At 45.5% G+C, this 17,063-nt stretch overlaps 1 protein-coding gene across 1 annotated transcript; it reads left to right on the plus strand.

Moving 5' to 3' along the window:
* The first annotated feature begins 985 nt into the window (after positions 1-985).
* Positions 986-3,570, plus strand: LOC135745215 (uncharacterized). Its single transcript, XM_065263562.1, has 9 exons — positions 986-1,086; positions 1,172-1,445; positions 1,521-1,698; positions 1,814-1,890; positions 1,995-2,175; positions 2,257-2,505; positions 2,658-2,829; positions 2,909-3,057; positions 3,143-3,570. Exons 2-9 carry the CDS (start codon positions 1,290-1,292, stop codon positions 3,388-3,390), a joined length of 1,410 nt encoding a protein of 469 aa, XP_065119634.1. The 5' UTR covers positions 986-1,086; positions 1,172-1,289; the 3' UTR covers positions 3,391-3,570.
* Positions 3,571-17,063: the final 13,493 nt, after the last annotated feature.

Raw genomic sequence — 17,063 nt, forward strand, 5'->3', positions numbered from 1 at the left:
TAAAAGACGGGTAAATATGATGGTATGTAAACGGTATTGTCTTATCAGTATGTCGCGCTAGCACGTAGGCTAATGCATATTGCAGTTTTACATTGTTTACCGTGTGAGCCCAGTTTGGTAAAATACGTGCTTACATGTGTATAAAAATTGTATTGTATGTCGTTCGTTTTATGAATTAGATTAATGATAAAAGACGTGTAAATATGATGGTATGTAAACTGTATTGTTATCAGTATGTCGCGCTAGCACGTAGGCTAATGCATGTTGAAGTTTTACATTGTTTACCTTGTGAGCCCAGTTTTGTTATATGCGTGCTTGCATGAGTATAAAAATGATATTGTCTGTCGTCGTTTTTATGAATTGGATTAATGATAAAAGACGTGTAAATATGATGGCATTTAAACTGTAATGTCTCATTGGGATGTTTAAGGTATATATAGTGTTTACAAAATAGAAGAACATAAAAGTATCTCACCACATTGAAAAGATAGAAATCTTTTCAATGTGGTGAGATACTTTTATGTTCTTCTATTTTGGTTGAACATTTACTTTATATTGTCCTTTTCTTTTAGAGTACATCACAACAGATTGAGTTACCAAACACTTTGTTTGTGGAGGTGGAATGTCAGACTGAACCTCCAAACACAAAGTCAGTAGGAACACAGACAGAACTGACACAGATATCTGTTGGCACACAGCTATCTACTGGTACACTGAAAGAAACACACAGTAGGAGCAAAGGTATGTTAAATGTGTTCTAGTATTAGAGTTTTAACTTTAAAAATTGCATAAAAATAGGTTTTGTATGTATGCTTGTATGAAAATATACGTTCTTCTGTTTCCAGGATCACAAGCAACAGTTTCTTTAGAAAGTGTTGGCACAGAAACCACTACAGCTCTTTATGATCTACCATTTTCATCTACACCTGTAAAGCCTACTGGATTTCGACCACTTAAAAGACCTAGACTGGAGTTGGACGAAGAAGAGGAGGAGGAGGAAGAAGAAGAAGAAGGGTCAGTGAGAGAACCTCATGACTCAACCTTTAATCCTGGTGACTCTACAATATCTGAGGAATCTGAAATTTCGTAAGTAATATACACATAAGATTAATTAGGTACTAAAACATGTTGTTTCATTTAAAAAAAGTAATTATTATTTTTTTGCCTTTAGGTTTGTGCAGAGGACAATCTATGGTGATAACAAGTTCATTGTGTTTGAAACCTGTCTGCGTGAGCTGTTTGCCACATGCCCGATTTGTAAAAACAAGTGTGACGTGAGTTTACGCCGGATGGGTACATATGTGGCATTCCACCAGCTTTGCCCCAAGTGTAGTTACCAAAGGCAATGGGAGAGCCAGCCCACTGTTGGTAGCATGCCGGTCGGAAACCTTCAGTTGTCTGCAGCCACTTATTTTACCGGAGGATCATTCATCCAAGTACAAAAGGTACACATGAAGCGTTTTTAGTACCGCACAATTTTTATTAATGATCTTTATATAATACGTCAACTTTTCTCATAGATTTGCAAGGGGATGCAATTACAAATTTTTACGTACGAAACCTTCCGGAGACATTGCAGGAGCTTCCTGGAGCCTGCCATAATCCACAAATGGAAAAGTGAACAACAAAACCTTTTCCAGAAGTTTAGACAGAGTGGAAAGATTGGCCTCGCCGGAGATATGCGTGCAGACTCACCCGGTAACATATTTCTCACATTTTTATAAGAAAATGAAGACATGGCTTGAAAACTGATACAATCAGATTATTGGTTGTCTGATCTAATTGTAAAATCTAACCTTGTGTTTCATTTTAGGACATTCAGCGAAATATGGTAGTTACACGTTGATGCACACCGAGAGCAACACCATTTTGGACACACAACTTGTTCAGGTGGGTCAGCTTTAAAGAAAAAACCTGTAACAACTTGTTTTCCATTTTACACAAGTTTACAATTTCTCTCTATAATGACGGATGTTACTGTCTTGTATACCCAGAGCAATGAAGTCGGCGGGAGTTACCATATGGAGAAAGAAGGTCTAAAGAGATGTCTTGATCATCTGGAGTCCAGTGGCTTAACAGTCGACTACATTGTGACTGACCGTCACCCTCAGATACAAAAATATTTGAGAGAACGCAACATAATACAGTTTTACGATTTGTGGCATTTTGAAAAAGGTAATTGTTTTTTTTTAAATACAGAACGAAGTTTAGTTAGTAGTCGAACTTTTTCAGTAATCATTTATGTCATTTAATCAGGTCTGTCAAAGAAGCTTGAGCAACTTTCCAAAAACAAAGAGTGTGAAGTTCTGAAGAAGTGGCTTCGTAGCATAAGGAACCATGTATACTGGAGTGCCATAACTTCTACAACAGGACCAGAGAAATTGGCTAAGTGGACATCAATTCTGAATCACATTCAGAATGTGCATGTACACAAGAACCCCATCTTCCCAAAGTGTGCCCATCCAGACCGTGTGTCCAAGAATCCAAAGAAATGGTTTAATCCAGGTATTTAAATATGTTTTTCATTGATTTTAATCAAATACAAGAAATATATTGTTATGCCATACTATACCTTTGATTTATTTTTTTTATAGAATGCATTTGTTAATTCAGCGTATACATGTAAGTTACATTATTTATTTGTAATGACAATGTAGCATCGCTGGCACTCCACAAAGTAGAGAAGATTCTCTGCAACAAGAGGGTCCTTAAAGATGTGGAAAAGTTAAGTCACCACTTTCAGACATCATCGCTGGAGGCTTTCCACAGCTTAATTTTGAGGTTTACACCCAAAAATGTAGTATTCCCTTACATGGGAATGTTGTGCAGGTAATATATATATATAAACAGTATTTTAAATGTATTTTATAGTGAACCTGTGATTGACGGGCTAACTTTTTTCCCGCAGATTGTATCTTGCAGTTCTACACCATAATGAGAACACTGGTCGAGAACAAGCAACAACTGCAACAGGGAAACCAGTCTACAAAGTGGTGTTTCCAAAGTCTAAAAAGGGAGAACCCATTGCAAGGCCATTAAAAACAGAGGCTACAAACAGTATGTTAATAAACATTTTATTGTAAACATTATTACAAATAAATATGAAATAACTAATAAAGTCTTTTTTACAAATGTTTTCCAGATTATGTGGATGACCTAATGAGGCTCGTCTTTGAGGAGGTTATCGTCGACCCAGCACCTTTTGTTGAGGAGCTACAGGCAATTCCTGTTCCTATGCCAATTTCTGCCGAGTTCGAGAGACCCTCAAAAGAGGAAACAATTGCCCGCCATTTCTCCCGGTTCAGTCGAGAGGTGGCCGAAAGCCGACGTAGTCACCAGCCAGATCTGGAAACTCCTGGCGTATCCGGGATACAACACAGGAAGGAATGACCACACGGACATGTCGACCTAAGAAGCCCCAGCACCAGCTAACAAAGCTCCGATATGCCAAATGACGGAATTGCCTATATTACAAAGATAAAACATTCTTAGTATATGGCAAGAATTCGAAATTTCTATTTGTACATAAAAATATATCTGTTTACATATAAAGTTTATTTTATTACAAGTTTGGAGTCATTGAGTGTCATTTAGAGCCAATTAAATTTGTGGTTATATTCAGATTTTAGATTTCATTATTTCTGCTAATTCTTATTGCAAACTTACTCCTCTCTTGTTCGGCGCCTTAATGGACCATAGTCGCTTCTATATATATTATGAATATTCTGGAGGGTATATGGATTAAGGCAGTTGGCTTCAAAGCCTGGGTGGTCAATCATACATGTTGGAGGCACTGGAATTTGTTGGATTCTTCTTATAACCTAATAATAAAAATAAAAATTAATATCATGACAATTGTATTTTATAAAGTAAAGTATTATTCATAAAATGTACATTAACTGGTAACCTTACTACATATTAGGTTTTTAAGGTAACACACTGAAAAATTTAATTAATATTCCATTAATGGCAATGCATGTTTATTTATATAGCCATAGATAGAAATAATTTAAGTGTTGTAAATGGAAACTATTTACAGAGAGATAAAGGTAGGTAAAAATCTAAATAAAGATACATATGAAGAGTTTGTGTCATGATTTCGGTCTTATTGGCTGCTTTGTCTTTGTTTCTCTATGTGTTGTGTTTTTGTTTTGACAGCTCCACACGTGCGCGTCCTCCACCTGGTGATCTCATTACCTCTGACTTCTCTCACCAGCGTCCCGCACCTGATTCTTATTATTGTCCAATCCGGTTTGATTTAAATTCCCCTCGTTTCCTTTGTTCTTTGCAAGTTCGTCTTTGTATGTGCCTGCCGCTAGCTTGTCTAGTTCCAGTCCTGTCATGTCTCAGTTTCCTGTTAGATATTTATTATTCTCCGTGCTCTCTGCTGCCTTTGCCCCGTCAGATTTCCCTGTCCTGCTGTCGGTCTCTCCCGATTGGTGTGACTTCTGTCAGGTCTTTACGAACTCTCTGTCAGTGGATTCTCCAAGCAACATTTCACACCGTGCGCTGTCCAGCCGCAGTGCGCATTAGCGCGTAATTCTGCTGAAGACGCTGACAGCTGCAGTGCGCTCTAGCGCGTAATTCTGCTCTTCGCTCTGACGGCCGCAGTGCGCTGTCCAGCGTGCTTACTGCTGAAGACACTGACCGCTTCTCTCTCTCTCTGTGCCCCGCCAGGAATCTCTCTGTTTGCCCGCCTGGATTACATCTCAGAGTGTGCTGTTCGGGGAAAGTCCTACAGCCCGGCTGTGTTTCCCACATTGTGACCATCCAGAGGAGATCGCTGTGGTCTGCATCGCTAGTGTTATCTCTTCGTCTATCCATTACATACACGGACACTGAGAGTTATCTATTTATATATTACTGATTCACCAAGTGTTTTCCCGTTTATATTCCTACCTGATGACATTGAGTGTGCTCTATTATACATTTTGAATTAAAAACCTCTGCGCTGGGATTCCTGTTTTGTGTGTGATTCCTAACAGGACGAACTTGCCAGTATGAATCCCGCGGAGGTTGAGGACTTTTCTGTCCGTATGTCGGACCTTTCCTCAAGTTTGGACCTGCTCAGTCTGGAAGCCACCCAACCCAGTCAGTCGTCGCAGACAGAGCTGCAGTCCTCACCGACGGAGCCTCATGCTACAGCCCCACCTCCATATGATGGTAATCCCTCCTCTTGCCGGGCATTTTTGTCACAATGTTCATTGGTTTTTGCCCTCCAGCCCCGCCGCTATTCCTCTGAGCGCACCCGGGTGGCGTTTGTGATTGCCCTTCTGGTTGGCAAGGCGCGTGAGTGGGCTACGGCCGTGTGGGATGCTCGCGATCCTTGCTGTCGGTCGTTTGGTGACTTTCGCAAGGAGATGGAGAGGCTCTTTGACCGTTCAGTGCGCGGGGACGCCGCTGCGGCTCGGCTGGCTCTTCTGGTTCAGGGAGGCCTTACAGTCACCGATTACGCTATTAAGTTTAAGACCTTAGCGGCGGCCTGCCACTGGAATGAAGCGGCTCTTCGAGCGCAGTTTGCGAAGGGGTTGTCTGATGATCTCCATGATGAAGTCGCTGTTCACGATCTTCCCCCCACGCTGGATGCCATTATTGATCTGGCTCTCCGGATTGAAGCCCGGAGAATGCTCCGCAACCAGCGACGATCTCTTCGCCAGCGAACTCCTATAGACGAGGCCACCGCTTCCCCCTCTTCTTCTTCACTCCCTGTCAGGTCGGAGCCCATACAGCTGGGGCGCATGCGCCTGTCACAGAGAGAGAGAGATAGACGTCTACAGAATTCTCTGTGTTTGTATTGCGGGAGGCCCGGACATCTTGCGAAGACTTGCCCGTTAAAGAACCGTCGCCCTTCTATGAGCCCAGGAGTTCTGGTGGGCGCCACTACTTCTAAACTCTCCCCTGTTTCCAGTACCCAACTCCCCGTCATGTTGTCCTTCGCTGGGCGTGATCATCCGTCCACTGCCCTTCTCGACTCTGGAGCGGAGGGCAACTTTATAGATGAAGCTTTGGTTCGCGCCTGGGGTGTTCCGGTTGTCCCTCTCCAATCCCCTTTGGATGTCTGGTCCCTTAAGGGGCAGCAGATGGCACGCATTACACATTGCACCTCTCCTGTGAGTCTCTCTGTGTCTGGCAATCATTGTGAAGAGATTGTGTTGCATATTCTTCATGCTTCTCTGTCTCCCATTATTTTAGGGCATGGTTGGTTAGCGCAACACAATCCTCACGTTGATTGGCAGCATAGTGTTATTTTGTCTTGGTCCCAGTCTTGTCATGTGTCTTGTCTTGGTTCTGCTGTTTCTGGTTCTGTTCTTTCTCTTCCTCAGGTTCCGGCGGTCGATTTGACCGGAGTCCCGGCGGAGTATGCGGATATTGCTCAGGTGTTCAGTAAAGCCCGGGCCACCTCCCTGCCTCCTCACCGGCCATATGATTGCGCTATTGATCTCCTCCCCGGCACTTCTCCGCCTAAGGGTAGACTTTATTCCTTATCGGGTCCTGAGAGAGAGGCTATGGACCAGTATATCAATGATGCCCTGCGTGCCGGTCTCATCCGTCCCTCCACCTCGCCTGCAGGGGCGGGGTTTTTCTTTGTTGGTAAGAAAGACGGCTCCCTGCGCCCTTGTATCGATTATAGGGGTTTGAATGACATTACTGTTAAGAATAGGTACCCCCTTCCTTTAATGTCTACTGCGTTTGAGCTCCTGCAGGGGGCGCAGTTCTTTACCAAGCTAGATTTACGCAACGCCTATCATCTGGTCCGTATAAGAGAGGGAGATGAATGGAAGACAGCCTTTAACACCCCTACCGGACACTTTGAGTACTGCGTTCTGCCGTTCGGCCTTTGTAACGCCCCCTCTGTCTTCCAAACTCTGGTCAATGATGTGCTGAGAGACATGATTAACAAATTTGTCTTTGTGTACATAGATGATATTCTCATCTTTTCCCCCTCCATGCAGGAACACACTCAGCATGTCCGCCGAGTTTTACGCCGGTTGTTAGAAAATAAGCTGTATGTCAAGGCGGAGAAGTGCGAATTCCATCGTAAGTCGGTTTCGTTCCTGGGTTTTGTTGTTGCCCCCGGTGAGATCCGTCCTGACCCAGCCAAGATCAAAGCGGTGGCCGAGTGGCCAGTCCCCGACTCCCGTAAGGAATTATTAAGATTTCTGGGTTTCGCCAATTTTTACCGGCGATTTATCAGAAATTATGGTCAGATTGCTCAACCTCTTACTGCTCTCACTTCCACTAAGGAGAGGTTTGTTTGGAATTCCAGCGCTCAGGAGGCCTTTGATAATTTAAAGTCCCGGTTTATCTCTGCTCCTGTTCTCTCTATTCCAGATCCGGCTGCTCAATTTATTGTGGAGGTGGATGCATCGGATGTCGGGGTAGGCGCCGTTTTGTCTCAGCGGTCTGCTAAGGATGGCAAGGTGCATCCCTGTGCCTTTTTCTCCCATCGGTTAAACCCAGCAGAGCGAAATTATGACATAGGCAATCGGGAGCTGCTGGCGGTCAGACTGGCTTTGGGTGAGTGGCGTCACTGGTTAGAGGGGACCTCGGAGCCCTTCCTGGTCTGGACGGATCATAAGAATCTCGAATACATCCGTTCAGCCAGGAGGTTATCTTCTCGTCAGGCTCGTTGGGCGCTCTTCTTTGACAGATTTAACTTCACCCTCTCGTACCGGCCCGGTTCCAAGAATACTAAGCCCGATGCTCTCTCTCGTTTGTTCGAAAGCCCCGGTTCCGCTGGGGACGAAACCATCCTCCCGGAGGGGCGGGTGGTGGGTGCCCTGCGCTGGGGAATAGAACAACGGGTGAGACGGGCCGGCCGGGAGGGGGAAGTGCCAGAAGGGTGCCCAGCGGGTCGATTGTGGGTTCCGAATGCGCTTCGCTCCGAGGTCATCCGGTGGGGTCACGAGTCCAAGTTTGTTTGCCATCCGGGGGTTCGGAGAACGTTGGCTACCGTACGTCAGCGTTTTTGGTGGCCCTCTATGGGTCCCGATGTCAGACAGTTTGTGTTAGCCTGTCAGGTTTGTGCCCGTAATAAGGCCTCTCATCAAGCCCCTATTGGTCTGCTCAAACCATTACCCATTCCCTCTCGTCCTTGGTCACATATCGCTATCGATTTTGTAACCAATTTGCCTAGTTCTAAGGGAAACACTGTAGTTTTGACCATTGTCGACCGCTTCTCCAAGGCGGCTCACTTTGTCCCTTTGCCCAAATTGCCCACTGCCAAGGAAACTGCCCAGGTTATGATCGAGCACGTCTTTCGCTTACATGGTCTGCCCACAGACGTTGTTTCAGATAGGGGTCCTCAGTTTATTTCTCGTTTCTGGCAGGAATTTTGTAGACAAATAGGCTCCACAGCTAGCTTGTCTTCAGGGTATCATCCTCAGACCAACGGGCAATGTGAACGGGCTAACCAAGATTTAGGTAGAGCTCTCCGCTGTCTGACATCGCAATATCCGAGCTCCTGGTGCCAACAGTTACCCTGGGTTGAATACGCCCATAATTCTCTTCCTGTTTCTTCCCTTAACATGTCCCCTTTTGAAGCGTCCATGGGGTTTCAGCCCCCTTTATTCCCATCACAGGAACCTGATGCGGTGGTTCCGTCTGCGCTAGCTTTTGTCCGTCGTTGCAAACGCACCTGGAGAAAGGCTAGATTTACATTACGCCAGGTTTCCAGACGAACCAAAGCCGCGGCCGACCGTCACCGTAGAACCGCGCCCCGTTTTATCTGTGGGCAGAAAGTATGGCTTTCGTCCAAGGATTTACCTCTCCGGGAGCCTTCTCGCAAGCTGGCTCCACGATTCCTTGGGCCATACAGCATTGTCAAGGTTATTAATCCCGTGACGGTCAGGCTCAGATTGCCCCCAGCACTCGGTCGGGTTCATCCAGTTTTTCATGTGTCTAAGCTGAAGCCTGTGTATTTTTCCCACCTTAATCCTGTTCCCTCTGCCCCCACCCCTCCCACCCCTCAACTTATAGATGGTGCCCCTGTGTATTCAGTCAAGTCTTTACTGGATGTGCGTCGCCGGGGTAGGGGATTTCAATACCTCGTTGACTGGGAGGGATATGGTCCGGAGGAGAGGTGTTGGGTACCGGCCCGGGACATCCTGGACCCTGGGCTGATAGAGGATCTCCGCCGGCGACGGGGTGAGTCTCCTCATGGACCGCCAGGTGGCGGTCGTGGGGGGGGAGTCCTGTCATGATTTCGGTCTTATTGGCTGCTTTGTCTTTGTTTCTCTATGTGTTGTGTTTTTGTTTTGACAGCTCCACACGTGCGCGTCCTCCACCTGGTGATCTCATTACCTCTGACTTCTCTCACCAGCGTCCCGCACCTGATTCTTATTATTGTCCAATCCGGTTTGATTTAAATTCCCCTCGTTTCCTTTGTTCTTTGCAAGTTCGTCTTTGTATGTGCCTGCCGCTAGCTTGTCTAGTTCCAGTCCTGTCATGTCTCAGTTTCCTGTTAGATATTTATTATTCTCCGTGCTCTCTGCTGCCTTTGCCCCGTCAGATTTCCCTGCCCTGCTGTCGGTCTCTCCCGATTGGTGTGACTTCTGTCAGGTCTTTACGAACTCTCTGTCAGTGGATTCTCCAAGCAACATTTCACACCGTGCGCTGTCCAGCCGCAGTGCGCATTAGCGCGTAATTCTGCTGAAGACGCTGACAGCTGCAGTGCGCTCTAGCGCGTAATTCTGCTCTTCGCTCTGACGGCCGCAGTGCGCTGTCCAGCGTGCTTACTGCTGAAGACACTGACCGCTTCTCTCTCTCTCTGTGCCCCGCCAGGAATCTCTCTGTTTGCCCGCCTGGATTACATCTCAGAGTGTGCTGTTCGGGGAAAGTCCTACAGCCCGGCTGTGTTTCCCACATTGTGACCATCCAGAGGAGATCGCTGTGGTCTGCATCGCTAGTGTTATCTCTTCGTCTATCCATTACATACACGGACACTGAGAGTTATCTATTTATATATTACTGATTCACCAAGTGTTTTCCCGTTTATATTCCTACCTGATGACATTGAGTGTGCTCTATTATACATTTTGAATTAAAAACCTCTGCGCTGGGATTCCTGTTTTGTGTGTGATTCCTAACAGTTTGGTTACAAAAAGAAATAACCTTAATGTGAATAAAACTGTAGTTAGTTTGTTTTAATCTAAGCCTTCATAACTAAAAAAAATAATATGGCTAGCAAAATAAAACTCAATAACAAAGATTTGAAAAACTTTATTTAAAAAATATTAACCTTTTGGAACCAAACTCTTCATATATAATACTACATAACATGTTAGATATGGGTGTCACGACGTCACATTGCAATTACTATACATAAAATAAAAGGAAAACTTATAAAATAAGGTTATATTATTATTTTACCTGTCGTACTTCTTGACAGCACAGGTTTTCAGACTCAGTGGGCATTCTGTTACAGTTCCCACACGTGCACCTTAATAAGTAACTGTCATGATAAATTATGAGAGATGAGGAAGCAGTTGCGAGTGAACAATGAAAGTTTATTAAAGCACACTTTAAACAGGAAACACAGGAACGAATGACAACGGTGGAGCCTGAGTGCGGGTGAAGGTGACGGCGTTGGTGGAGTGATGATCAGTGGTGTAAGTCCAAACTGATGACCGGAAACATCCACACGGAGACGAGACGACACGACACCACACAATAACAGGTACATCCACAAACGGATAAGTCCAAGCTTGAGTATCCAACTGTTGAGTGTAAGGATCTGGCAGAGAAACAGAGAAACTGGTGAGTATATATGGAGTGATGTAATGATGAACAGCTGTGCCGGTGATTAGGGTCTAATGAGAGTGCAGACAGGTGAAGACACTTATCCCCGGCAGGAACAGTCTGCTGACTGTGACAGTACCCCCCCCTTGAGGAGTGGCTACCAGACACTTCCAGAGGCTAGAGATCAGGTGGGAGGTGGACTGGTGGAAGAGCAGGGGGAGGGACGGAGGGCCAGGCCCGGGAAGAGGCCAGGATCCGGGAAACCAGGACGAGGCTGACCGATCAGGGGGCCAAGGAGAAGCCGCCGACGGGATCAGAGGCCAAGGTGGAGCCACAGATGGGACCAAAGACCAAGGCGGAGCCGCAGGCGGAGCCAGAGACCAGTACGGACGTAGAGACCATGGTGGGGCTGGTGGTAACAGGAACCTGGGTAGAGGGCGGAAGCAAACAGAGGCCCTCTGGGCCATGTTAGTGGTGGCAGAAAACTTGTGGAGCTCAGGATCGGCCTTCTTGGACCCGGCAGAGAGTTCAGAAAGCTTGGGATCGGCCATCTTGGGCCAGGCAGAGAGTTCAGGGAACTCGGGAACAGCATACTTGGTAGAGATAGATAACTCATGGGACTCCAATTCAAACTCCTCCTCCATAATGAGAGGTGCATAGAACTCACGTGACCTTAGGGGAACGAGTGGCTCCATTGTGGCAGAGAGAGTGCGTGGTTCAGGTTCGGATCTTTTAGTCCTGACATCGAAGAACACAGGTTCAAATCCTCCAGCCATGCGAGGGTGTTCAGATGATTCATGTTTGTGAGTTTGGGTAATGCCCTGTGGAACAGGTGTACAGAAAACAGACCACACCCAACACAACGCCAAAGCAAACATAGACGCTTCATAAAGTTCGTAAAGTTCAAGAAGTTCTTGAGGTTTGAGTAATCCCAGTGGCCAGAACAGTTTCATTGTCTTAGCATCATGAATGATGGTAATTTCATGTGAAAGGGTGACTTTGTTGGCTATAAACAGTTCCACAGAATCATTTACTATTAACGAATCACTTTGAAATGACTCACTCAAAGATGATTTACTCTGGGACTCGTTGGAGAGTTTACTCGGCTCCGATGATTCCCTTGGGTCAGAGGACTCAGGAGACTCACTCGGCTCAGAAGACTCACTCGGCCCAGAGGACTTAGGGGAATCACTTGGCTCAGAAGACTCCGAAGATTCACTCGGCTCGGAGGACTCAGAAGATTCACTCGGCTCGGAGGACACAGAAGATTCACTCGGCTCAGAGGACTCAGAAGATTCACTCGGCTCAGAGGACTCAGAAGATTCACTCGGCCCAGAAGATTCACTCGGCTCAGAGGACTCAGAAGATTCACTCGGCTCAGAGGACTCAGAAGATTCACTCGGCTCAGCGGACTCAGAAGATTCACTCGGCTCAGCGGACTCAGAAGATTCACTCGGCTCAGCGGACTCAGAAGATTCACTCGGCTCAGCGGACTCAGAAGATTCACTCGGCTCAGAGGACTCACGCCCTGTCCCAAATGGCACACTCCGGACTTGTGGTCCTTCTCAGAGTCCACACTTTGATGACATCACGTAGTCCAGACTTTAGGGACCCTTGATGTGAGTCCACGTGGGTGCACCGGAGTCGTATTTTGGGACAGACTCGAGCATCACACCGGAAATAGGTAGAGAGGTTGCCCGTCAGTGTGAACTCCTCCCTTCCGTCGTCTGATTGCCCTTTCGCAAGGACTTCTGGGTTGGCAAAGTGCGCGAAGCCTGCTGCAGTGCGGGCTTCGCTGAAGACCGCATCAAGGGGGCAAAGGAGGCGCTGATGAGCACACTTCAAAGCGTAAAAATGACAGATGGGACACCCTACGGACTCGTAGACTAAGCGAGAACGCGCAATTTAAGGCCACGAGACCGAAAGTCCACATGAAGTGCGCCATTTGGGACAGGGCCTCAGAAGATTAACTCGGCTCAGAGGACTCAGAAGATTCACTCAGCTCAGAGGACTTAGAAGATTCACTCGGCTCAGAGGACTCAGAAGATTCACTCGGCTCAGAGGACACAGAAGATTCACTCGGCTCAGAGGACTCAGAAGATTCACTCGGCCCAGAAGACTCACTCGGCTCAGAGGACTCAGAAGATTCACTCGGCTCAGAGGACTCAGAAGATTCACTCGGCTCAGCGGACTCAGAAGATTCACTCGGCTCAGAGGACTCAGAAGATTCACTCGGCTCAGAGGACTCAGAAGATTCACTCGGCTCAGAGGACTCAGAAGATTCACTCGGCTCAGAGGACTCAGAAGATTCACTCGGCTCAGAGGACTCAGAAGATTCACTCGGCTCAGAGGACTCAGAAGATTCACTCGGCTCAGAGGACTCAGAAGATTCACTCGGCTCAGAGGACTCAGAAGATTCATTCGGCTCAGAGGACTCAGAAGATACACTCAGCTCGGAGGACTCACTTGGCACAGAGTCTAGGAATTGAGGCTCGAAAGACTTGTTAGACTCAAAATTCTCTCTTTACTCAAAAATCTCATTAGGCTCAAACATATCACATGACTCAAAAACTTCACGGGTAACAGAGAGTACCTGTGGTTCCGGATCCGATGATCCAGTTGAGTTGAAGAGTTCAGTTGATTCAGGTTTGAGTCCCCCAGTCCTAACAGGTTGGTCAGATGATTTGGGTTCAAGAGCTTGTGAGATTTCCTGTTGAGCTGAAGAGCAACACATAGTTCCAACAGTACCCACAGGTAGAGCATCAGCAGGAGATTTAAATAGTTCAAAATATTCATTTAAACTGGATGATTCAAATGAGTTGAATCCTTTCATCAATTCCCGAGATTCTGAGAGGTTCACAGAGTAGTTAGTGTGGATCGGTTCCTTTGAACCGGACAGTTCACCTAGCTCAATAGACTTAGGTATCTCACTCGTTTTGGAAAGCTCACTGGGAGAACGGAGCAGTCTGGGAATTCCGGCCGCTCGAACCGACGTTATCGGGCCGTCCGTTACACTACTGACCAGGCGACGACGTGGAACTTTGACAGAGTCAATAGAACCGGAGACTGACTCACACACCAAGTCGGATACGGCGGCAGCTGTACTGAGTTCGGACACCAGCTCTGACAAGACAGGGCTAAGCAATGCGGTGTCCGGGGCACCAATGGTTTGCTCTGGGTTAACAGGCAGCACTAGCTTCTTCCTCTTCCTGCGATTACGGGGTTTATGTGGTGGTTGAACAATTATGGGCTCAAACGGCATTTCAGTCCTCTGTACCGGGGCGGAGACCGTGACGGAGGATTCCCATAAATCCCGACGGCTGCGGTTGTACAGATAACTCACAAAGGCCCAAAAATCCAACACTTCCAACCCGTCCATCTCCCACCGAGGCAGAGGGTCATCCAGACAATGGTTGAGCCAGCTCTTTTGTTCCGACTTATTGAGTCCCAGACCATAAGCGTGGGTCCAAAAGACCTGAGCAAAACCCAGAATTGACTCACCCCGCTGCCGGAGGGAAGCCAAACTCCTCCGTCTCTCTCCCCACTCTCTCTCTGAGGAAGGAGGGCGATCACTGTGGGGCTGAGACATCCCGGAGTACACTCGCTGCTTCCAATTTTGGCCAGATCCTTCTGTCATGATAAATTATGAGAGATGAGGAAGCAGTTGCGAGTGAACAATGAAAGTTTATTAAAGCACACTTTAAACAGGAAACACAGGAACGAAGGACAACGGTGGAGCCTGAGTGCGGGTGAAGGTGACGGCGTTGGTGGAGTGATGATCAGTGGTGTAAATCCAAACTGATGACCGGAAACATCCACGCGGAGACGAGACGACACGACACGACACCACACAATAACAGGTACGTCCACAAACGGATAAGTCCAAGCTTGAGTATCCAACTGTTGAGTGTAAGGATCTGGCAGAGAAACAGAGAAACTGGTGAGTATATATGGAGTGATGTAATGATGAACAGCTGTGCCGGTGCTTAGGGTCTAATGAGAGTGCAGACAGGTGAAGACACTTATCCCCGGCAGGAACAGTCTGCTGACTGTGAAAGTAACCAATAATAAACAAATTCAATGAAACGGCACTGCTAGATTATCACGTTGTTTACCACATACAAAGTTTAAACTTACCACAGAGAAACGTCCTGCTCAAGTCGTACGTTTGGTGGAGTTGCCGGTTGAACGTCTTCATCGGTTTCCTCTTCGGATTCAGGCTCAAATTGATATGGCAAAATAGATGCCATGGTATTTTTTACTGTAATAATGTTCTACGAAAAGCTATAAACATCCGAAGATGAGCTATGGGCGTTTCGTTTACAACACGCAGAACATGCGTAACAACCAATAAATACCGACTATGTTAGTTGACCAATTAGAGCAGAGTAGGCTACCGAAAGGTGGGGTTTGGGGAAACTGAATCTTTTGAACGGCTTCGCGCGAATCGTCTGGGGATCTCTGAGAGTTGAGGTAATTTTAAAATTATATTTTGAGAAAATGACAATGTTTTTTGACCTTGCATGGATTTAAACCAGTTGTCCGGGACTTTTAAACAGTGATAGGAAGCTTAGAATTAGGATCTTACTGGCACTTTAAGCACAACTTGAACTCGAAACTTTTGGAACTGCTGAACTCAGAACTGACAAATTACAAGTGCAGCCCTACATTTACACAATTAAGTTTTTTGTGCTTCTTCATGGATGTGAAACAGAAAGCCTGTTCAGCGACTTCACTTGTGGCTCTGTCTTTGTTTGACACTAATGCCAATCACATATTAACACAATAAGAAGTTAAGCACATACATGTTGGCATACAGGACACAATGATAGACATTTTCCCCCTAACACTAGAAAACAGTAATACATAACATGCATATTCTGTCAGACCAGAATTGTTTATTAGCCTAGCAAGCTAACGTAAGCCATAAAGTTTGAGAGATATAGACTTATCTTCATACCCGTGGATGTATGAAGAGGCTTACATTTTAAAGTCTGTCTCTAATTTGCTGCTAGGTGATTTGGAGGAGGAGGACTTGCATAGGCAATTTACGTCCGTTATTGAAAGTTTCGACAACTCTTGTAAACATCTATTGTAGAACAGGAAGTAGTTAGGTGCAAAGAGCACATTGCCTGGGGAGAGCGGCATTTCGGGCAGCACTTTGTTAACGTGACGTGCACCTATGTTTTTGGACTCTGTAGGACAGCTGATGCAATGATTCGGTGTTACATGTTCACTAGTCATCTCTGGTAGCTCAAAAGTGGTCAGTGGCTCAAAAGTGGTTTGACTTACTCAGATGTGTAAACCTGTATGTCTTCCCTTTAATCACCATGCTGATTTGGGAGTCCCATAAGGACAACTCAATGATGGCAGTACTGTCACCAATGGAACATCTTCGGACCTTAGAGTCAGAGTTGTTCACTTCTACAGTACTACTCGGGGCATGAATTTGACAAACTGTAGCATCAAGTTTTGTTACCTGCAGGAAACGCGAAAGTGACCATTAACAACCACGATGTCAAATGGCTGAAAAGTCTATAGTTATAAGGTCAAAAAGCCACTTACAAACTGACGAGGCCTGAGGGATTTGATTTCTTACAGTTCTTTAAGCACTTAACAAAAATAACTAGCAAAAAGGCAGTCCTAAAAAATTCTTAATTGTAAGTTGCTTAAGGCATATAAGTAAATATCTGAATGGTCGATTAAAAAGACAAATCAAACTTTAACAGAGACTAGTGTCCTTGTAGTAAGATTACAAAACTGGTCAAATTTCTAGAAACATTTGATCAATTTGCAAGTAGATGATTATAAATTAAACTGCAAATAACTAGTTTTATGCATTTTTTGCTTTTTCTGTCACCAGGGTGTTGTGTTTTTGTTCTGCATACACTACTGTAGGTATGTTTACATGCAACCAAATATTCCATTTGTAATCGCATTAATTTCTCAATCGTATTCAAAAGCTTTCATGTAAACACTTTAATCAATACGGATTGAGGATGATCAGATGCAAATTTGGATTGCATTGAAAGGGGTGGTGTAGTCCTATCTGTAATCTGATCAGCAAGAGAAAGTACGCATGTAAACGTGTGAATAGTAGAAATTTCTCAATCAGATACAAATAAACATTGTGCACAATTAAAACTACCTCTTATATTACATGATTCTCATCACAGAAACACACAATAGAAAGGCAATAGCATCACATATTATTAAGGTAACGTTAATGTCACAATATAAATTAAGAATCCATAAGCAGAGATGACAGAAAGAACAGTCTTTAATGAAATAATGAACAAAGGCAGTCTGTACTTTAAGCACAC

Source organism: Paramisgurnus dabryanus, chromosome 10 (assembly GCF_030506205.2).
Source record: "Paramisgurnus dabryanus chromosome 10, PD_genome_1.1, whole genome shotgun sequence".
In the NCBI taxonomy this organism is placed as follows: Eukaryota; Metazoa; Chordata; class Actinopteri; order Cypriniformes; family Cobitidae; genus Paramisgurnus; species Paramisgurnus dabryanus.

What these genes read in the sequence shown, in the direction of transcription:
- LOC135745215 (XM_065263562.1), top strand. Translation starts at nt 1,290, where the DNA reads ATGGGTACATATGTGGCATTCCACCAGCTTTGCCCCAAGTGTAGTTAC. An exon ending in TATGCGTGCAGACTCACCCG is followed by an intron (nt 1,699 to 1,813) that starts GTAACATATTTC and finishes GTTTCATTTTAG; the next exon opens with GACATTCAGCGAAATATGGT. An exon ending in TGGACACACAACTTGTTCAG is followed by an intron (nt 1,891 to 1,994) that starts GTGGGTCAGCTT and finishes TTGTATACCCAG; the next exon opens with AGCAATGAAGTCGGCGGGAG.